This window comes from Amblyomma maculatum, chromosome 1, assembly GCF_055883805.1.
Source record: "Amblyomma maculatum isolate TAMU_Amacu chromosome 1, ASM5588380v1, whole genome shotgun sequence".
NCBI lineage: Eukaryota > Metazoa > Arthropoda > Arachnida > Ixodida > Ixodidae > Amblyomma > Amblyomma maculatum.
Window position 1 is genome coordinate 454387151 of NC_139344.1, and position 22764 is coordinate 454409914.

Consider the following 22764-nt stretch of genomic DNA (forward strand, 5'->3'; position numbering starts at 1 on the left):
GCCTATAGTTAGAAAGCAGTTTGAAGGCAGTCATCCACCATAGCAGAGCTGTTAGCTCAGCAAGGGCAACAAGCCTTAATGTTTCAACATCGCTGGTTCAACCATTTCAAAGCCCCCCTATATATTTTTGGAGGTCAGAGGATACAAAGCAATACAATGCTGGTAAGGGCAAAAGGAATGAAACAAAAAAAAATTAATGCTATGCCGACAGAGCAGACTGAAATGCCGCTGTGACAAAGTAATGGAATGTATCTGCAACTGTTCAGAATGTTTTTTTTTTCGAAATTGTCAATGCGAGAATACCTTAGCTCTCGCAGCTATTCATGTGACTGCTATTCTGGATGTGAGTGGACCGAGGCAAAAGCGGTCGCACTCGGCAAATATTCTGGAGATGAAGATTCCTACTCGCATGCAAAATGAACTTAAAGCTTTTCCCTGAGCATTTATTGAACCCAAAAGTGAACTGTTTGCCAAACTTTGCATTCTTCACATTATTTTTTTTAATGCCATGTAGCGAACACAGTAAAGATTTACCGAAACATTGACAGGGGTAGCACGTTGTCTGCCATATTCATGCAGACATTTTTGGACCAAAAGAAACAACATTTTCAGTTTTTTTCCCTTCAATTTACACCCTAATGTGCACCCTGCAAAAGGCAAATAATTTCACTATTGATATGGGGTTTACTTGATAAACCATGCCAAAATGACATTACTATTCAAGTAAATTTTGACACTTAGTACAAAATTTAGCACATTTTTGCAAACCATCAAGTGCTGGTGTATAGCGAAGCAAAACAACCAGTCATTCTTAATGAGTGATTATAATAAAAAAATCACATCTAAAGGAGTTAATAGAATGTCATCTTTCTTTGTCCTTGTATTGGTGCGTTGCATTTTGTTCCCTTGAATCATGTACCAACAAGCCCAAGCATCTACCATTTTGTATGATATGCTTCATTATTCATGAAGAAAGATCATCTAGGTCAAGTCGGACTAGTCAGACTGAGTCAGACATCCTGAGGAAGTCATTAGGAAATGAAACAGGAAGACATAGCACCCTCCCAGACTGATGCAACACGGAACAAACAACAAAGCCAATGACACAAGGACAGTGCTGAGAAGAACAAATTAATTTCTTTGCCCCCCCCTGTTCGTTTGCTTGCTTGTTTTCCTTTTTTATCTGCCTCCACCATTAGCACATATACCTCATATTGATCAAAGTACTAAAATATTTAGTTCAGAGACATTTCAGCTGCTCTACTTGGCTTTTATTTTAAACTTGTCCAATGTAATCCCACTAACCAGTAACTAGCCTGATGTGCCCCGACTAGCTATACAGCTCTAGGTCGAAACTGTTTGCTGCATTGAATTTTAGAAGCTTAACTGAATGGCTTAGCTGTGCAGATGTCAATAGCACATTCAATACTGTGAAGTTGTATAATACATTTCTCACCAAGACAAGAAGACAGTGTCAGAAAACGAAAAACCTGTCACAACACTTGTGAATTTAAACTGTTACCCCCAAGCTTCTAACTCCTGCTAAATAAACAGTATTTTCAATTTTTAAAAGGCACCTCTAGGGTATTTCTTTCTAGCTTTCCAAGTTGATGATCAAACTATATTCTTCAGAGCCCCTCTATTCATTAAAAAAAAGTTATTCTCAAAGCAGTAAGTAAAACAACTTCAAAGCAGAGAAAGCAGGTAACCACAACTGAAACCTAACTGCACCGCCAGACACAGTGGTTTGAGTTGCATAGTGATGATGTCACAAGTGCAGTTGGAAAAATTAACACATTTACTGAATGGCTAAAATAAAGGCTGTAAACAGTGGCACCGTTATGAAACAACAGAACTGATCAAACATAATCCTAAAGAGTTTCTTTGGCCCTCAGCAGGTTAATATAGATGCATAGGTGATCTATATGACATTGCTGAAGCACTGTTGGTTGTTGAAACCAGCTGAACTGAGGTCATGAAGAAAGCCAACTTCAAAATCAATTTGTGCACGAATGCACAGCCACACCTGAGAACAAGCAACTGGTCAGATTGAAATAAAAAGTCAAGCTTCAAGAGCCAATTAGCAGCCAAATTTGACAGACAGGGTATTGACAGCGGGAAAAACCTATGGCAATTAGTGTTCTATTAGAATCCATGGGCATCGAAATATCCCCCAAGTTACCTCCAGTATGTGGATGAAAAGTGGTTCATGAGGTTTAGCACCCCATGATGATCCAAGCTATGAGGAAACTCGCAGTGAAGAACCTGAGATAGTTTCAACCACCTGGGGTTCTTTAACGTGCACTGACATTGCGCAGTACACAGATGCCTTGTGTTTCCCCTACATTGAAACCTGGTTGCTGCAGCTGGGTTTGAATCCGGGTCACCAGGCTCAGTAGTCGAACGCTCAAACCACTAAGCTATCGCAGTAGGGGTTCTGGATGAAACGTAAGCCTACATCACTATCAGTTTTATCACTGAGTCTAAAGAAAGTGAATATGTGGTGCCTCTGAGCATTGCAAGTGACGGAATGATAAATCTCAGCATCATATTCCTAACAGCAACATCAATAAAACACAGTGTGAGACCGAAACCGCTAACAAGAAAAATGTTTTCAACCAGGATGATTCAAGCTGCTTCCTTGAGGAGTTTCCAATAAAGCCTACAGAGTTGTTCTCCTTCACAGAGTGAACTGATGGATGCTGCCATCTTCTATGTTACCATCACCAATTTAACTATTCCCACTGCTGGAAAATAGCCTCTGCCATTGCCTTCCAACTAACCCTGTCCAATGCTAGCTACAGCCACATTATCCCTGCAAAATTACTAATCTCAACTATCACTCCTCCTGCTACGCTTGACCTCCCTTGGAATCTACTCTGCTTTTGTCAGGGAAACAGAGTGGTTATCTTGCATTGCATTGCATGCCTTGCCCCAGCTCGTTTCATCATTGTGATTTCGACCAGGATGTCATCACCTGGCGTTCCTTCTCTGACCTATACTACATTCTTCCAGTCTCTTAACATTACACCTATTTGTGGTCACACTCCATGCTTTTGCTCCACAGATGAGTACTGGAAATGTACAGCTGTTACTTTCTTCTGAGGGATATTGGTAAACTGCTAATCACTAACTGGCAGTACCTGCCAAAAGCGCTCCATCTCATTCATATTCTCCTAGTTATTTCACTCCCTCAGTCCTGATCTAGTCTTCCCCATGCTACACTTCCTGCCTTTAATTGCCCTGTCCCATTGTGAACCTTCCCAAACTGCTGGGTATTACTTTATATTTCTTTATTTTGTACAGCTGTGTCCAATATAACAAATCTTCTTTACTGTAGACTATCACTGATTAAGATATCAGTCTATACTAAATCGCTAAAATATTGTAGAGAGTATGTGAGCGTTACAAGATAGAGATGTAATATGTATAAGTTGTTGAAACTAAAACTACAGAAAAAACAAACAAATGTAAGCACTGAAATGAATTCTGCCTTCTGGTTCTCTTTAGCACACTAAGACATCACAAAGTTATCACAAACTTTTTTTGTTATCAGGATACACTATTCTTCCCTCATCCATCCCGCCCAGTGATAGGATGCTTGCCTACTTACAGCCTGTAAGTAGTTTTGTCCAAGAGCTACAATGCAGCCTATAAGACATGCCTTAATGGAAATCTCTAGATTAATTTTAACCACTTCAGACTGCTTAAAGGAGTGCTGAGAACAAACTGATGCTGACCTAAAGTGAAAGGTTATTAGTTTCTAATAACAAAGAGACTCTTTTCCCCACCAACAGAGCAAAACATAAAAAAGGTTTTGCCATTGCCAAGGGGTTTTGCAAGCGCACTGAAACGAAGTTAGGTAAGATGTTACTTTTTCTTAACTAACCACGAACGGAGAATCATACATCTGAATATAAGGTAACTTCCTAATGTGCTTTTCCTGTGCAAGGAATGAGAAAAAAATCAAATGTGAAAATTGAAACACAGCAAGACCAGAATGCTTGGCATCTTCAAGGCTCTGGAGGAGATAAGTTTAAGTTTGAGAGGTCAGAAAATATGCTCTAACTTGGAATCTGTCACCAACATATGCTCCATTATCTGCACCCCACTCACCAACATACTGGGTGTGGCAAGCCAAGGACCAGCTGATGGACCAGCCGGCTTCACTGACTCTGGCCAGTGCCTCTTCGAGTACAGTGCGTTTAGCATTGGCAGACTGTCTGGCTGCTTCACCCTGTCCGGTTCGCTTCTTCAAATGGTGGTAAAAACTGTCCTTGCATATATGAGGTGTAGCTGTCCTCTAACACACGCTTCTACCACTTCTCAGAGATCTCAAGCACATTTTCTATCAATGTATTTATTTTTGACAATCATAAAAATTACGGGAGATGCTTAAAACTTTCTGAAAATTTGAAAGCAAATGCCTATTTGCACATTCTTTTGATGTACTGATGAAGTCTGTCTTGTATTCATCTGATCTGCTGGCAGCAGCATCTCTCATAAGCAATTTTTCATTCCCAGAACGCCTGTGTCACATTAGGGACAAATGTTGCTCTCATACGGCCACTGCCACAGATTGATCCATATCCACTTCCTCTTGACGAGCAGCATTTTGAGCTGCTCTAGCCTCTTCCGCCATGGCGCATTATCCAAGTCTTCCTCACCGATGAGTAGAGGCTATTGTATTGTCACCCCCAGTGATGTGGAATAAAGCTCTAAGCTCATGCGGCGATGCATACAAGTATGGGTGCACCCCAAACCTGCAGCCAATACAAAGGCAACCCTAAAGGAAGTTTCGCAGCATTGAAAAGGCGCAAAAGTAGCTTGCTTCCTAATAAATACCTTGTGATTTGTTTTTCTGTACCTCATGAAGAGACCTTGAAACAGAGAGGTTTAAGGCTTTCACCTTAAAAAAAAAGTGCAACTTTAATAATGTCAATAAATAGTAGTGCTAAAAACAAAACCTTATCAAGTAGGTCAATGTGCTTGCACTACCACACAGCCCCTCTGGCTAACAAAAAGACAATTGGAATTCAGTCGGAATGGGCATTACGCTGCAGGAGGTACTGCACTGGTGTACGATATCCTCAATGCTCAAGATTTTGAGGCTTATGCAAGTACTGGTAAGATCAGCCTAGCAAGTTCAGCCAGCAAATGCTCCACCGTAGCAGCAGAAAGGCTAGTAAGCGGGACACATATCTGCAACTTGGCACATATTTATGTCACCATACACACAATCACTCAGGACCATCAACTGCTGCTTTCACCACCTGGAGTTCAGATATGAGTCCTGAAGGAACTTTAAAAGAAGGTAGAAAGCCTCCTTTCTACATTACTGGCTTTCCATAGGTAAACAATGTCCTCAAGTAAACTGTATAGTGTGCTGGCCCCTCTTGAGGGAAGTAAGCAAAGCACATTATCATCATCAGCCAGACTATGTCCACTGTAGGGCAAAGGGCTCACTCATACTCCTTCATTTAACCCAGTCCTGTGCTAGCTGTATCCACTTGACCATGCTAACGTCTCAAACTCATCTGCCCATCTGATTTTTTGCCACCCCCTTCTACATTTTCCTTCCCTTGGAATCTATTTTGTTGCCCCTTAGCAACCATTAGTTATCCCCTCTTTGTATTAAAAGAATGGTTTGGTTTGCTTTGTTGAGTTTAACGTCCCAAAGCGACTAAGGCTATAAGAGACACCGTAGTGGAGGGCTCTGGAAATTTCGTCCACCTGGGGGTCTTTAACGTGCACTGACATCGCACAGTACATAGGCGCTTAACTTTTTGCCTCCATCGAAAAGTGGCCGCCGAGGCTGGGATTCGATCCCACATCCTTGGGCATAGTGGTCGGGCGCCCGGCTACTGCACCACCTCGGCGGGGTCATATTACAAGAATGCTATGACTAGAAAGCATTATGGAAAGATGCTGGGCCAGGTGGTACATGACTTAATGCGTGCTCTGTTTTCATTAAGACTAGAAAGCGACCAAAACAAGTGCGTGCCTTATTTTTTTAACACCAAAGCTTCTAGTATTTTATTATTAGCTGCCTGTTAAGGTGCTTGAGCAACCGATTGTGGTGAAAAAGTGAGACACATGTGCATCACGGGCGATTATCTGTCAGGAGATCACTAGCCACTAATGAGCTAGGTACCGTCTGACGTGGAGTCCCTGTATGCCCTTTGCAAACTTTTTAGTCAGGCCATCTCAGTCATTGGACAGGTATCCTCTTCAGCAGGGCATTGTCAGTGTAGTATGACAGCATAATTTAGGGTGACTAATGAGCCAATTCTTGCCGCGCTGACGCTTGAGAAAATCCAAACCTCTTGTAGTAAAGAAGCAGATATTGATGACCTCTGTTCAGCTCCATAGGATTGAGTATAGCAATAAAAAATTACTTATTGAATATTAGTCTCGGCATCAGTAATACATCAGTAATTAAATAAATTTACAGCATTCATGTATACTGACGACACTGCCTTGATTTGCGCTAGTGAATCATATGAGGATGTGATCGAAAGTGCAAATCTTGAACTTAACTTTATCTCGCACTGGTTCGCTATCAATAAGTTGGCACTTAACTCTGCTAAAACAAAGTATGTTTTATTCAGGTCCCCACGCAAGCCGCCACCAACTCAGAATCTGCATATTAACATTCAAGACTCTGTCATTAAACAAGTTGATCACATCACTTACTTAGGAATTATACTTGATGAGCAATTACACTGGCAACCTCACATTGAATCTCTCTGCAAAAAGTTATCCCGTGTCTGCTTCACACTGTTAAAATGTCAATGGTACTTCAATTCTGTGACTCTAAGAACAATATACTTTTCTTTATTTCACAGTCACCAGTCATATTGTGTTGAATCTTGGGGCCATACCTATCCGAAATATTTAGAACCACTTTTCAAAATTCAAAAAAGAGCAATTCGGTTCATATCATATTCCAGTTACCGTGCCCATACGACGCCTCTCTTCAAATCTTTAAAGATACTTCCTCTTCATCTAATAATTCAGCATAAAACTGCGATAATGGTGCACCGTTCGATCACCAGCAACTATCCTTTACCCTCATCTTAATTTGTCTCCTCACAATACAGATCACGAAGTGCAGCAAAAAACAATTTTCTCATCCCAATTAGCAAAAATGTGTATGGAAAAAGAACTCTTCTGTCTGTAGGGACTACAATATGGAATGAAATCCCTATAGAAATAAAGCAAAATACCAACTTCTCTGCACTGCTAAAGTCGTACTATTACAATAGGTTGTGACTATTTTACTACTTTTGCAATTTTGCCAAATGTCTGTGCTGTCTACTAAATAGTTTCTTTTGAACATTACGTGAATGGATCCCAACTAGCCTGCGAGCTAGGGATCCAGATGCTTGTTGCAATGTTCCTTGTGTTGGTTTTGTTGTGTTTGAAAAAAAAAAAAAAAAAAAAGCAAAGGAATTTCATATCCACTAGAGCGCTGTTTGTTCAGCGTACGTTTTAAGAATTTTCACGGTAAATAATTCTGCCTGTCGCCAGCAAGAAAGAATACCTATTGCAGTAGAGGGAAGAGGATTAGTTATCCCCAGCAAAGAGTTATCAAATGAGAATGATAAATCTATTAACTTCTCTCAAAACGCCAAGAGTACCCTGGAAGTCTGCACTTCTTACAGGCGCGAAACTCTAAAAAACATGATTTACAGGACAACTGCGCGCCTTCGTTTAACCGAGAGCCACAAACGTCATTTCGCGGGTGTTCAGATTTTATACGTTGTCCTACTGCAAAAACTCGTTTGCACGGCGAGATGTGACACAAACTCGGTATTTCCGCGTACCAAGCTGGTCAGACTACTGCCGTGACATTCCGACAGAGCCCAAGAGTAGAGCACGGCATACGCGTGGCAGTGGCTTACTGTACAGCCGATAACATCTTATATCAGCCATTCCCGACTTCAGTTTAGCAGACGTGCGCGTTTCCAGCTGTCGCTGGCGACCATATGAGTCTGCGAACCGTTATGAAACCGGTTTCCGTCTTAGACACCGCGGCCCGCAAAGCCTGGGCGCACAGTTACACCGCAATCGCAGGCGCGGATGGAAGTAGCTTACACGTGACGATCGGTTTGCAGTTCATTCTGGGCAAGGCCATGCATCCCAGCGCAGGGTCACAGTGTCGGAAGACCGCTTCTTGCGAACCGTGGGGCTCGCGGACAGTGCATCGTTCAGGAGGCGGTGACGGAACGCCGTCGCGCCACCGACTGGAGCTGCGATCACGCGTCGCCGATGGCCTGCCCCGTTTAGATGACGGCTTTCTTCCGGCTGATCATGCGTCCGGTTTTGGGGGTCCCACCAGCACGAGTTAAACTGCCAGTTTGTTTAGCGCAAAGGCATCATAACGCGTTACATTACACCAAAACAGAGGCTTCCACTTTCGATGCACGACCAGCCGCTCTGGTCACAGCTTGTGGCTTACGTTGGCTCTCAGTGGCTGCCTAAAATCCAAAGCTACTGTTGGCTATTGACGCTTCGCAGCTTTAGAGTCAAGACGAGACAAGTCTCATTCTGAATTCTTGGAAGTAGTATTTATTTTGTATGTATATTGTTTAGTAAGGCAGGTTGGGCCTTTTTTTGCTGCAGCTTGTTCGTTTATCAGCGACTCGCCTCGCTTCATCGTGTTAATGTCGCATGCCTGTGTGTCCAAATAAAATTTCAGTGGTGTTTTCATTGCAAACTGCCTCAGTGAGAAAATGAGCCAGCTCCGTCTGCCCTCTTGCTTCCAAACGCGGTCGCAAGCGTTCACCGCGTCGGCCTCGCGCGAAATCCTTTCAGCGCGGTTGGACGGTGCGCCGTTGCGCGCTGTTGCCCTCGAGATAGGAAAGGAAAGAGCCCCTCAGTCTCTGACAGCGCGCCACGCAAGCATCGAAGCAGTACTTTTACCTCGCCCGTTTCTCTTCTCTCCCCCTCTCGAGCAACGGGCGAGGTGTTGCTGGAGCGCTCGAGAAGGCCGAGCAGCCCGCACGAATTTAAATTTGCCCTGTGTGCAACTTTATGCTTCTTCGCGTGATCTGTTAGGAACTTAGCTGAAAGCAGGACACGCGAGGTAAGCTCTACTGTCATTTACTGATTGCTCTGCACAATTTTTTTTCTCAACTATTTTCGGCTGTCGTTCGCATATGCTCGTTTCACTGTGCCGGCTGCGCCTGCCCTGTGGTGAGCGCGACGACGAAGAGCTAGGCCTTCGAGTTGTCACGCTCTTCGGCATGCTCCGTGACCACAGCCTGACCTTGTGGTATTCGTTTATGAACGGCGAGCTCGCTAATGCGTAGTTGACGCGGACGCCCACTGTGAAGGTCGAGTTGGCCCCATGTTGCGCAAGGACGCCCTTAACGACGCCACGATGCGTCTACTACGCCGTCGTCGTTACGGAGGGCGGCCATGTTGGGCATGAGCACAATGTTTTTCCTACTGCCCACTGCGTTGTGAAAGCTAAAGAAACACCAAAGCCCAAGACGTCTTTAGAGTGGTTGCGTTATGTTTCCCTAGTTAGTGCCGCCGCCGCCCGTCACAGCCGGTTGGTGGTGTGGAGGAGGGTTTCGCCGTCCGTCACGCACAATGGATAAGCCAGCGGCGACTCGGGCAGGGAGGAAGCGTCCATTATCGCTGGCATGTGGTTTCAGTCATGCGACGGTAGAATGAAATTCCTTCTGGACCATTCAGATATTGGCCCGACAACCCGGCTGTTGTTCATCGTGGCTGTTGACGGTCTCAATGGTAAGCTGATAAGCGTTGCTTTCTCTCGGCCGTTACATTCCACTAGGGCGTAGCGTTTCCTTCCAGATTTCCGGCTTGAATGCATTGATTTCACCCTGTTCATTCGTTAGTTTCGCAACTGTTTCGGCATTACACGTACTTTAGCATCAAAATTTCAACCTTGGCTGCCGCTGAAGGCGGTTTAGCAGACGATCAAGATCCATATGATTGTGCAGGCCGTGTTTTGAAAGAATGAACGAGCCTTGTATTCTGCGTGTCATTCCAGCCATGTAGCCAGTTTCCTATTTCCGACTGTAGAGCCACGGCCGCTGGATTGCACACGGAAGAGCTTTAGTCGAAGTTTCGGAATGCTGAGTTATCACTGAGTAACCGGGAAATTTGCGGTATTAGTGGGCGTTGCCTCTGCGCATGGAGCAACCGGCTTTAGCTTCCTACGTTCGGACTTCTTGCGGAATGCTTCCTTTGTGTAACATTCCTTTACAAAATTCTCAACGCGTACGAAGCGACAATGTCGGGTGGTACGAGGACTGACTGGCTGGTGGGCGAGCTCACCGATACGCCGAGTGCGGTAGCGGAGGAAAAGGGAAACAAACGAACTGCACAAAACGTAGAACCAGTTTTGCCAGGTTGTGCGGTGCGACGTCTTTTGCTATCAGACGGATGCGACGCCTCGGTGCATCTTTTTGTACTTTGAAATCGTTTTCCTATTTATCAGTCTGGCGGCCCGCTCGTGCTCAACACCAGATAACCCGCATCTGCTGTGTTTATTGGAATCTTACCAACGAGCAAGTGCTCTTTATCGGGAACTCGTTACAGGGTCAACGTTGACCGTTTTATTTGATGTGACCTCGTTGCTTATAAGTGGCAGATGTAGGCAGGAATAGCGCATATGTTTATCACTGGCAATGCTGGCGCAAACTGGGATGCCTATTAGTTTTTGATCTGTCTCGCTTTAAGAAAAACCCCTTGGTTTATCACTGAGGTTGGAACATAGAGCGGCATCTGACAGTATTGGCTGCCTGTTGCGGTCAGTTTTGTGGCGGAAGGGAAGTTCCAAACTAATCCACGATAAATAAGAATTTTGCGGGGTCTAAAAGCATTAAACAAGTCTGAAGTTTAGGGGAGGTGTGCAACACTGTCATAATGTTCTGGGTACTGGGACATTCGCCCTTGAGCCTGTTCCATAGATTCATATTGTGGATTTTGCTTTCGGGTTCAGACTTAGTTTCAGAAACATGTTCAATTCTTGCTGAGCAAAATAAATGATAGAGGCATGTTCAGGCAGTTTAGCAGTTTTAATGGTTGGAGAGATACCTCGACATCGAAATTTCCCCGAGACCTTCATTACGGCACCTTCGTAACCCGAGTCACTTGGAATTTCTGCCCTGAAATAAATTGATGTACTACTGAAGGTTAAAACCTATAAACCAAACCAAATGGTAAAAGTGCTTTTATGAATCAGATGGGATAAAATAAGTTTTTAAAATAAAAAAGGGAATAAGTAGAGAAAAAGCAAAAATTAAAAATTACTTTTTGAGGAGATTTGTAGCACCTCCAGCATACAGTGCTTGTATAATTCAGCAAATGACTTCAAAAAAATTTTGTCCTTTGCCTTGCTCTAGAAAAATTAAGTAATCATTCCTGAAAGCTTTGCTACCCGGTGTGATGACACGGGTTAAATTTAAAAAAAAAAAAACAGCCATTTGAATCTGTATTACTTTCCTTTGTACTCCTTCTCTAGCAGTGTGATCTGCTTGCAGCGCTATATTATCACCTATTTCTTTGTATTTCTGCATGCTTTTTTTCCACATTTGTTTACTGCAGTCAATTTTGCTTGTGTTACTTAATTGCCTCCTTTGTATATTGTACAATCTGCCAAATTTGGTTTTATATGATCTTTGACTTGATAAGGTTTACTATCCCCTTTGTTAATCTTGTTTATATTTTTATTTTGCTGGATGCCCTCTGCCCCTTCCCTTCCCCTCATTTATACGTAATGTCTCTGATGAGGCCTTTAAGACAAAAAGAAATGATGACTCAATTAAAAGAGGGCTATAGAATAATTTCAACCATAAGAGGCTTTTAAATGTATGTACACATGGACTATCACCCCACATTTTAGGTAAATTTGGATTGATACGGCCATTAAGGAGTGCTATTTCCCCCTTGAGTTCCTCTAGTGTTGCTACGCACTGTGGTAATATCCACGGCACTGTCATTGCATCAGTTCCTTTCGCAGACTTGCACTGAGCAAACAGGATAAAGCAAGAGCTGACACACGGTACGTGCAGACGAGCACAGATGTCTGGTATGCTCCATTTTGTGTACACATCTAGTACTTCTTATAGTCCTTTTGTATGTTTGGAATACTTCTATGCATTGCGCATTCGCTTGCTAGCTCGACAGAAGTTTTTGCCTCGAGAACCCAAACACCTCCCTCTTCTTTCGGTAATGTTGCTATGACTTGGTAGGGCTGTTAGTTCATGCTGCATATTTTATTACTGTTGCCTCCCATTCGCTCAAACAGTGGTTACCTGTAGAATAAGCAGCTGATGTCGTTGAGCTGCTTGTCAAAAACTGGTCATCGGCAGTTTTCAAATCTGGGCTCTCTGTGATGTCATGAGCCAAATTAAGTTAGAGGTAGGGCAAAGATTGTGGTTTCCATCTTTGCTGCATCATGCCATGAGGGGCATTTTTCCCCTTCACTTTTGCCTTCCTAAAGGGCAACTCCGGAGGTTTTCGACATTTAAATATTCTGGTAAACATTTTACTGTAGGTTGGCCTCTCCACCCAGACGCATCCTACCAAATTTGGGCACCATGCGATAATTCATTCGCGCACAACACCATTTTAAAATGTGCAGTTTTCGTGCCTTCAGTTGAGATGATTTCTTCGTGCAACACTGTGTTTGTGACGTCACAAACAGTACACCCACGTTTCTGGCCACTCCCTGCGCGATCATGAAATTTTGAGACATGTATTTGGTTATCTCAGACATTTTATGTGCGCTGTCATAATTTCCATACTTTATTTTCGCAATCCAACGCGCGTACGAGTGGTTTTCTAATACTGAGTGTGACTTCACCATTTCATCAAGTGGGACGTCGTTTCTGGCCGTGAAAGCAGTTTCGGTTTCGATTTGCTGTTCTTCCTTTTTAAAAATACTTCTAATTGGAAATTTCAAAAAAGGTTTTTTGTGTTGGAGTCGGGACATACTGAGAAATGTAATTCAATCAAAAACACAAAATGATGAAAAAAACCACCGGAGTTGACCTTTAACCCAGAAATCATTTATGCAGTAAAGCCTGACTGGTTAGCTGCTTTGATCTTGCTGCTCTGCTCTGTTGCATCTTGCTAGGCTCATTTATGGGTGCAGAACCTTGGGACTGACAAAGGCACGAAATTATAATAATTGGTTCACACGCAAGGAAAGTCGCAGTATTTGTCACATTTGTTTTTTCGACACCTGAACCGCACCATGAGAGGATGGGAGGAATGTGGGAGTGAAAGTGGGAAGAGAGATAGGGATGCCGTAGTGGAGAGCTCGGGAGCTATTTCTTTCACTTGGAGATCTTAAACATGCATTGATATCGCACAGCACAAGGACGCCTCTTTTTGTTGCCTCCGGCATAGTGGTCGCAGATATTGACCACTGCACTATCATGGCGTTCGCTGGACGTGTTCTCTTATCTCACGAGGAAACAACAGCATTTCTCGCAATCATCATCATCATCAGCCTGACTATACCCACTGCAGGGCGAAGGCCTCTCCCATATTTCTCCACTTAGCCCGGTTCTGTGCTAGCTGCATCCACTTGACCCCTGCGAACTTCTTAATCTCATCCGCCCACCTAACTTTCTGCCGCCCCCTGTTACGCTTTCCTTCCCTTGGAATCCAGTTTGTTACCCTAAGCGACCATAATCATAAGCAATATTAACATTGGTCAGCTACTCAATTCAAGACAGCAGCGCAATCAAGCGCATTTTTAAGTCATCCAACAGAAAAATGAGAGTTCGGCTGCAGCGTTCTGGTTGGCGTAAGTGCATCACGTAACCTCCACAGCGCTTCTGCCTTTGTGCTGAAAATTTTGGCCACGCGTACCCCAATATTACTTGCTATCTCTGGCTAATCGCGGCCGGTAAACCGGCACACATCTGCCATTACGGCTGGTGTATGCCAAGCGGAACGCTACCGTGTGATGCAGCACGCTTGTGATGGACGGGAGATACTTGACACCGGCACTCTTGTCTAGGACTCTGAAGTGGTGAACTGTGTCTAAGAGAAAATGTTCTTAAAGCAGGTATTGCTTTAACACTTAGCTTCCATCACACAGCCTGGCATTGTTCAAAAATGTGTGGGAGTTATCCCCACTTGGCTGTGATAAGGAGTGGGCATCGTTTCCTGGAAGAGTAGCCATGGAAGGTGTAATAATCGAGTTATTGGTCTAAGAACCAGGATAAGATTTTTCAGCTCACAAGCAAAGCTAGGTTGCATGTAGGTGGCTGACTTGCACTGTTGAGGAAGTGCATATTGCTGACTCACAACAAATGTTTGTGGACAGTACCATGCTTAGTTCAGTTTTATGAGGTGCTAACTTTCATCAGTCGTGTATTCCTCGCAAATAAGGGGTCCAGCGAATAATTTCAGCTAGACACCTTTTTAAAATTCAGGGACAAGATTTTCAGAGACTAACCTTATATGCATGAATTTTTTCTTTTTTTTTTTTTTTCACAAAAAATTTAGTCTGCTTCATTCATGACGCAAGTGCCCATCAACCTCTGTTTTGAGATAAACTGTGTGGTTGTGACAATTTTGCGAAATATTGTCGTATATCTAATATGATACACCATAGTGGTATTTTTGTGAAAATATAAAGTTGCTCATATGTAGCTGTAACTAAACGAGAATTACATGGTTTGCCAAATGGCAATTTCAGGGCAAAAACATTTTTTTAGAGACCCAGACAGACCGGATGTAAAGAAATTATGACTGTAGCACTTGGCGCCTATCTACAGCTGTGCTATTTCCTGCAACGCTTGCTCAACACAAGACCTTCACAATTTTTTTCTTCCTCCGTCTAACTAGATAATGTCGTCTTTTTCCTTGGCAGTCAGTGCACTGTAATAGCGATTTTTAGTACACTATCACTGTGGCTATCACAGGACGTCGAATAAGTGCAGGAACCAACTTTCGTGTCTGCCATACAATGAGGGCAGTGAATTTATTTCCTGCTAATGAAATTATGAAACACCATGAAGTGACAAAAATTACCCCTAATTGTATGATGTATATCTGATACACAAGTAAATACCCTTATCAGAATGTAGTCTGAAGGATCATGAAGCAGGTGATGTTGTAACCAGAAAAAATAAATTTCACTGAATTGCTAATAATTTTTTGAAGCGCTGCTTCCAGTCAGAATGAAGTCCTCTACCTATCGAATTTCCGCAAGAAATCAAAAAGGCTACTTCCTTGCACATTTGTAATTAAAATAACGGAATAGTTACTGCGCACCTGGATTCCAGACAGTGCACACTGTGGTACCAAATAAACGTTTCTTTTCTTCCCATTCCGAACAATTTAGCACAAAGGAAATTTACTGTATCATGTATGATACTATACTATGCGCTAAAGACACATGTTTCATAGCTGGAACTAGAAGTATGAATTTTCAGTATAGTGCAACTCTTTGTGCTGAAAGGCAGATGCTGGTAATTTTCCCAATCCATCATCCTAGTTCCTGTTTCCTTGTATCTTTATACCAGGCCCCCTATTCTTGGGAAATATCTGGAGCCAAGCAAGAGCATCAAAAGTCGCAGAAATAGATGGCATTTGGGAGTAATGAGCGTGTGGGGGAGGCAAGTTTGCTAAGCAGCAGTCCATTTAGGTCCCAGACAAAGGTCCAAAATTTAGCGGGCACTTGATTTACTTTCAAAAATTTCTCTCAAGAAATGGCAGTCTTCGGTGCTTTTTTCTTTTTTCTCTCCACACTGTCGGGTTCTGTTAAGATGGTTTCTGCTTATGTGGGACACCACATGGCATGAGCCATGCTACTTTTTAAACTCCAGAATGCTTTCAGACATCAGGTAAATGTGCAAAACTATGGAGGCCTCTATGTCATCTTCGTGGAATTCAGAGATTGCGAAACATTGTTACTCAGAAGCTGAATTTACTTGATATTGTTCACGATAAGTAAGCTTCTGTTGAAGTCATGCTCTCCAAGCCATTTGTTTAGGCATTGCCCTAATGGTCCTGTAGACCTATACAAAAGCTATTACAGCTGTTGGCAAGCAATCACAGTGAGGGAACTGCTGCGCCAAACTGCGCCAAATTAGAAACCCTACTACATGCTGCTACTTAACGATTTTTTGCCTACTTCTGCGCCACGCCTGCACCAAAAGTAGCTGAATAACTCTGCCGACAGCGAAACCGAACTGCCGCGAAACCAAAACTGACATCTGCTGGCAACACTGTGCAAGGCGGAAGAATATTAAAAAGGAGGCCATCTACGATAACACCACTAGAAGTGGCCTCCTGTGCGAGGCTAGGACCGAGCGAAGTTGTCTGGGCTGGACACGGCATGCCCCCGATGTCAAGTTGCTGAGGAGACTATCAAGCATATCGTATTGGAGTACCCATAGTTATCGCCACCACCCCCTCCAGCTGCGCATGCCATGACTGACACAGACGACATGCTGGCGATGGCACTCGGGCTGCACCATGAAGTGCTTGACACAAGTGGAAAAAACAAGGCGACATCTTGAGCACTGGTGGCGAGGACGTCTGGACAATAATTTTTTGTGAACAACACACTAGCGTTGTATGGAACGTTTGTTTTCGGCCTAATCCAGAACAGACTGTGGTCACCCGTTGAAAGGGGTTTGGGCCACATCATCATCATCATATTTTAGCAGGTCCTGGGTGGATAGTCACATGTCACAAAATTGACGTTTGTCTAAGTCCTGCGTCTCGTGCCGGTGTTTATTTTTTTTTGTTTGTCTACTAGGAGGTAGTGAGAGGGGGCTGCAAAATATCTCTCAAGTTCGATGCTCGGGAATGGTGAGAGGCTAGCAGGCTGGCCGTCGAAGGTTCAAAGCACATTCAAACGCGTGACAATTTCTAGCTGCCCTGGGCGCTTTCTTAATGTTTGTGCGTGCGCGCGCACAATGGATGCGCGCGCAGGCTGGCCAACGCAGACGCCACAGTTTCAAACGAGTGACGGTTTGGAACTGCCCTCAGCAGAGCACAGTTGGAGCAATATGCACGCTTGCTTCCCTTTTTTCTTTTTCTTTTTTTCACCAGTGAAGTATGAGCTGCGATGGCCTGAGTAGCAGCGGAGAGAGCACTAAGAATTTGACTGTTTTTGTACGCGCGCACTGGCCGCTGTTGGCCACTTTCGTACCTTAAGACTGCATTTGAGCTTGAAGCTTGTTTTTGCATGGCTATAGTCGTTATAAAAATCTGAGCGATTGGGTTCCAGAAATAAAACAAGAGTTCTTTATTTCAGCGTCTCGAGATTTGAAATTTGCTACAATACTTTTTTTTTTTCTGCTACAAAAGCTCAAATATTTGCTACCAAATGCCATTTTTCTTGCTCATCATCATCATCATAATCAGCCTGATTATACCCACTGCAGGGCGAAGGCCTCTCCCATATTTCTCCACTTAACCCGGTTCTGTGCTAGCTGCATCCACTTGACCCCTGCGAACTTCTTAATCTCATCCGCCCACCTAACTTTCTGCCGCCCCCTGCTACGCTTTCCTTCCCTTGGAATCCAGTTTGTTACCCTCAGCGACCATCGGTTATCCTCTCTTCGCACTACATGTCCTGCCCATGTCCACTTCTTCTTAATTTCTACTAGAATGTCGGTAACTTGAGTTATTTCTCTGACCCACTCTGCACGCTTTCTATCTCTTAATGTTACCCCTACCATTTTTCGTTCCATAGCCCTCTGGGTTGTCCTCAACTTAAGTAGAACTCTCTTGGTTAGCCTCCACGTTTCAGCCCCATAGGTGAGTACAGGCAAGATGCAACTGTTGTATACTTTCCTCTTGAGCGATACCGGTAAGCTGCTAGTCATAATCTGCGAGTGCTTGCCAAATGCGCTCCATCCCAATCGTATTCTTCTTCTTATTTCCTTTTCGTGGTCCGGATCTGCGGTTACTACCTGTCCTAAGTAGACATATTCGCCTACTACTTCCAGTATTTCGCTACCTAATGTAAACTGCTGTTCCTTCCCGAGGCTGTTGAACATTACCTTAGTCTTCTGCATATTGATTTTCAAGCCTACCTTTCTACTTTTCCTGTCTAGGTCGTCGATCATTATTTGCAGTTTATCCCCCGAGTTGCTTAGCAAGGCAATGTCATGAGCAAATCGCAGATTACTGAGGTATTCTCCATCTACCCTTATCCCTAACTGCTCCCATTCCAAGTCTCTGAATACTTCCTCTAAACAAGCTGTGAATAGTACTGGGGAGATTGTGTCTCCTTGCCTAACACCTTTCTTTATGGGAATTTTGTTACTTTCTTTATGCAGAACTATGGTTGCTGTGCAGCCACTATATATATCTTCCAGCACTTTCACGTACGGCTCGTCTACCCCCTGATTTCGCAATGCCTGAATCACCGCCGAGGTTTCAACTGAGTCAAATGCTTTTTTGTAATCAATGAATGCTATGTATAAGGGCTGGTTATATTCCGAGCATTTTTCTATCACCTGATTGATGTCATCAAATTTCTGCTACAAACTGCGATTTCTTCTGCTGCAAAAACTGCTATAAGAAGCCAGTTTCCAGTTCCACCTCTACCGAGCTATACCATTCGTAACAGAACTTACGCTCACTAGGCTCAAGCGAGTTGGACCCATCAGTGTATTTTTTTTTTTAATTGAAACATTGCAGGTTCTTCAAAGGGTGCTATATTGAAAACAAGAGTAGGGTTTATTGTTTTTAATTTTCTCTGATCAGCGAAAATTGTGAAACTAATTCTCAGGAAATGGAAACTTTCCTACAAGAATTTTTTTTTTTTTATTTCATGCTGGCAGTAGGAATTTTTTTTTTCTACTGCCGTTTTTCTGCTACAGATAGCAGTTTCTTCTGCTACGAATAGTGTTTTGAGAGAAGCATGTCATTTCCACCCACTGGGGGAAAGAAGTGGCTTCATGTATAAAGGGGTGTGAGGGGAAGGAAAGCAGCTGGAGTCGTAAGCTGGTTGGAAGCCCCGTGAGCAAACAGATAGCAGCTTGTACCTTTTAGCAATGTGACCATTGTGTTCAGCTGAATCGCACTCCTTGCTAATGAGGTTCGTCCAAAGAGCAAGTGGAGGCAGCAGTTGTCAGCAGGCCATGCTTGGCGGGGTGCCCAAGTGGAAATACCCACCAACTGATAGGTGGTTTGGTACGTGTCACAGACGCAAATATATGCGTGCAAGGATACCTCCACCCCTTTTCAGTTGACTGAGTTGAGACCAAGGCACCAAAGAAGGTGCGCACAACATCTAAGCAGTTATTTTCGAACAATGTCACTGCAGTAGGAATTTCTGCCCGTTGCTCATAGAGTGCATGTGCTGAAGTGAATACAATGCACAGCTAAAGGGTGAGGTAATAAGGCAACACACCTAATTGAAAGTTTGACAGCACCGAAGCCAACGACACTTAATACTACGATGCTGATGCACCTGCGGAGTTCGCAAGTTGAGTGTGTGCCTTTAGAGCACTTCCAATGAGCATTCAGGATAAGAAATGGTATCAGTGCTGAGGTTGGCTCAGCAAATGCATTTTACTGATTTGAGAGCTGCACATGGCTCCTGGCAGAGACTATTGTACACAAGCATCACACTATGTCCGACTACAGCGCCCTTCATTTGCTCTTTCTCTTGCTGGTCTTGTCATGCTCTTCAAATCCACATACTTGCGTTCCTAGTTTCGCAAGATTACGAAATGCTGCTCCAACAGAATCGCACGTGTTGTGTGCGTGGGCTGCTGCTATTATCGCAGTAGAGACATGCTTATCGGAGCACTGTCTAGGTGATATGCAGTACTCATACATGCTTCGAGGGTTTCTTATTGTCGGCGTTTCGTCACACACTTCCTGCCACAGTGGCACTACTCGGTGCCAGTACAGCGTGCCTCTAATTATTTTTGTTCTTACTTCCTCTATGCTAAGGTCTATTCACTCAATTATGGCACAACACACCATACTTACCATTGGAAATAACTGTGCAACAGATAGTAGTTACTATACTTCAAAAATACTTTTGTCTTCATGGGCACTTGGGCTACAAAGCCACAACACATTTTCTCTTCCCAGTCAGTGAATGTAGTCCCTGGGTGGCAGTTAATAGTTTGCTCATGAAGCATGATATAGTGTAGTAGTAGCAGTAGTAGTAGTAGCGGTAGTATTGTATAATAGTACATAGTTGGTAGCATAGTAGTATATCCCCTTCAGGCGCCAAAAAATGTTTTGCAATAAAAAAAATATATGAGCACCATTTTGTGTTCTCCACGCTTCAAATCACGAGTCTTGAAGAAACTGAAGCAAAACATTTATTCCTTCAATGTATTTTGTGCTGTCCCCATGCGGGGACAGAGCGCCTCAATACAGAAAGAACAATGCACACTACTAACAGAGCCTGCGATAGTGTTCTTGTGACAGCTGGCACAAAATATGATTAATTATTTGCTGCTTTATTTATAAGCAACTCTTTAGTGTCTACTTGGTGTGAAAAAGATAAAAGCAATTGTGCTGAGCCAACACGCACAAAAAAATTTGGCATTTTTGACAGCGAATCCGGCACTTTGCTGTGCATCCCTCTCGGCGGCAGCGCTGAGAGTTCGGTGTGCTGACATACTCCGGCCAGTGATTGTAGCCATCATAACTAATGGTTGCAGTCGGTAGCAAATGCGGGCTAGCCTTCTTTGCAACAGGCTCAGAGTACTTGCTACTCGGCCGACCGCGCTTTTTTGGAGGTGCTCTGTTGAACGCGATTGAACGGGATCCTGGCGATGCTCCTGCACTCAGCGCAGTGCTGTTTGTGGCAGAAATCTGAAACAAAACAACACATTATTTCCAAACCTCAAAAACAGAAAACAGGCATCATTACCGTATTTTGCGTATCTACCTCGGTGTGTTCGTCATTGGAGAGATCTGCGTCTTGTGGTTTTCTACGTGGACATAAGCCACCAACCACCGCGGGTTCGAGCGTCGCGCGAGCCGAAGCCCCGATCAGCCGTCACCACGCGCACACTGAAACACCGCAGCGCGCACTCAACCTCCATCGGGAGGAGAGCACTGCGCTGCAAGGACACAAACCTCCAAGTTCACAAAGGACGTTTATTGAAACGCCATCCTCCAGCGGCGCACACACACACACGCACACACACATACACATATATACAAACGCACATACACACACATACTCAGTCACCGTGTCCCGGGAGCGCGCGAGGAGCAAGGCTCCCCTGCGCGCACGAAGTGACACGGAGTGTGCGCCGCAAGCACACAAGGGCGTGCTGTGATCTCTCTCTCGCAGTGACCAAAGGGTTCCTTTGAGAGAGAGTGGGCAACCACCGCAAGGTACACCTGTCGCGGATCGTTGGATCACGATCGACAGGCTCGAGCTGCGCTCTCAGGTACGACCCGGAGCGGACGAACTCGGGTACACACTGGTCTGCACGGACAAAGGCCGGCAGACAAGAACAGTAGCGTACGCACCTTGCGATGTCTCGGAGGGGTCTCTCTCTGGGCTGCGCTCGGACGGTCGCGCGAGCGCGGCTGTCGAAGCGGTGCAGTGTTCTCGCCAAAAGGCGCCAATGGGAACAGCCACTGGGACGCAAGGGCCGAGCTGTGGCCCGAACGACAGTGACAAGTCGTCCGAGCCTCTCTCCGCCGCCTCAGGCTGGAGAAAGGGAACAAGGAGAACAACTGGGAAGCGGGCGGCGGCCGCGCAAAGGGCAGCCGCAGCAAGCCCGAATCCCACATCCTCCTCTCCTAATTGCCCTCCTACCCATCAGCGAAAGCACGCGGCAGGTCCCCAGCATGAAGAAAAGAATGCAATCCTCACGCAACAAGTCAACCTCGCTTCAGCTCCAGCCAAAAAGATCTCGAAAAGACAGACACTCAAGAAAGACAAACATTAGCAAGGCGCACAAAAAAACAAGAACAAGATGGCATGAAGAATAATGTACAAAGTTCTGGAGGCTAAGTAACAACAACTATGTACAGAACACAATCATGTTCAGAACCTAACTATGTACAGAACAACTATGTACAAACACAACTATGTACAGAAGTCCCAAAGTTCGTCGGTGCAGCTCAGGGAGCCTGCGGTGACTCACCGCTCGTTGACTTCTGGGTGGCCAACGTTCATCCTTGGCTGCAAACGATCTTGGTCGGTGGTGGTACAGGTTAGGTGCAGGGACAGCGAACACGCCGAAGGGGCCCCAGATGTGGAAAGTCCGTGACTCCGTGGCGATCCAAGGCGCACATGGGAAGACCACGCGGGGCTTCCTTTCCACCGCGCTCCGCACACGCCGGCAAACACACATGACGCGACGTCGTCGCCTCCACGCCTAGGCACGCACACGCACAGCCACTCGAAGAAAACATCTCGAGCTAGTTGGTTCATCACAGAGCAAAACAGCGCAAACTTCACAATGGACAGAGAAGGGCAGACGAGACACAGGCGCTGACTAACAACTGAAGGTTTATTGTTCTGACACCTCGGAATATATACAGCAAGCATCAAGAATAAGAACAACAACAAAGCCTGATAGACACTCATCTCAGGCAGACATCAAGCAGGAGCACCATGATCATCCAACACCCGATAGGAAAAGCAACTCCTTTAATTGTCACGCACGAACTGCCAACTAATGGATTCATACGGTTTTTAGAACTAGGACTATATTTCAACCCCAATCATGTGTGTTGGGCCTTTGAGCCTCGCGCCAACAAACCCCTTCTGCCATTTACTTCAGCGCACTCGAAGTTGGTTAAGCGCAG

General features: G+C 44.5%; 2 protein-coding genes across 4 annotated transcripts in view; one reads left to right on the forward strand and one right to left on the reverse strand.

Annotated features, from left to right (window-relative positions):
* Positions 1-8488, reverse strand: part of SIDL (SIDL trafficking protein particle complex subunit 10) — a 95714-nt gene extending 87226 nt beyond the window's left edge. For both annotated transcript variants that reach the window (XM_084603024.1, XM_084603023.1), the window contains exon 1: positions 8101-8488. In XM_084603024.1, the coding sequence (XP_084459150.1) occupies positions 8101-8140 (40 nt within the window). In that variant the 5' untranslated portion in view covers positions 8141-8488. The remainder of the gene's footprint in view (positions 1-8100) is intronic.
* Positions 8489-8772: 284 nt separating this feature from the next.
* LOC146209691 (putative inhibitor of apoptosis) overlaps positions 8773-22764 on the forward strand; it is a 45249-nt gene continuing 31257 nt past the window's right edge. The window contains exon 1 of one of the 2 annotated variants that reach the window (XM_084603027.1): positions 8773-9091. Coding sequence is in view for 1 of the 2 variants with exons in the window: in XM_084603026.1 (XP_084459152.1) it covers positions 9760-9762 (3 nt within the window). In the remaining variant the exon portion in view is untranslated. Of the gene's footprint in view, positions 9092-9191; positions 9763-22764 lie in introns of those variants that run through there. The other variant, XM_084603026.1, reaches the window with a different exon arrangement.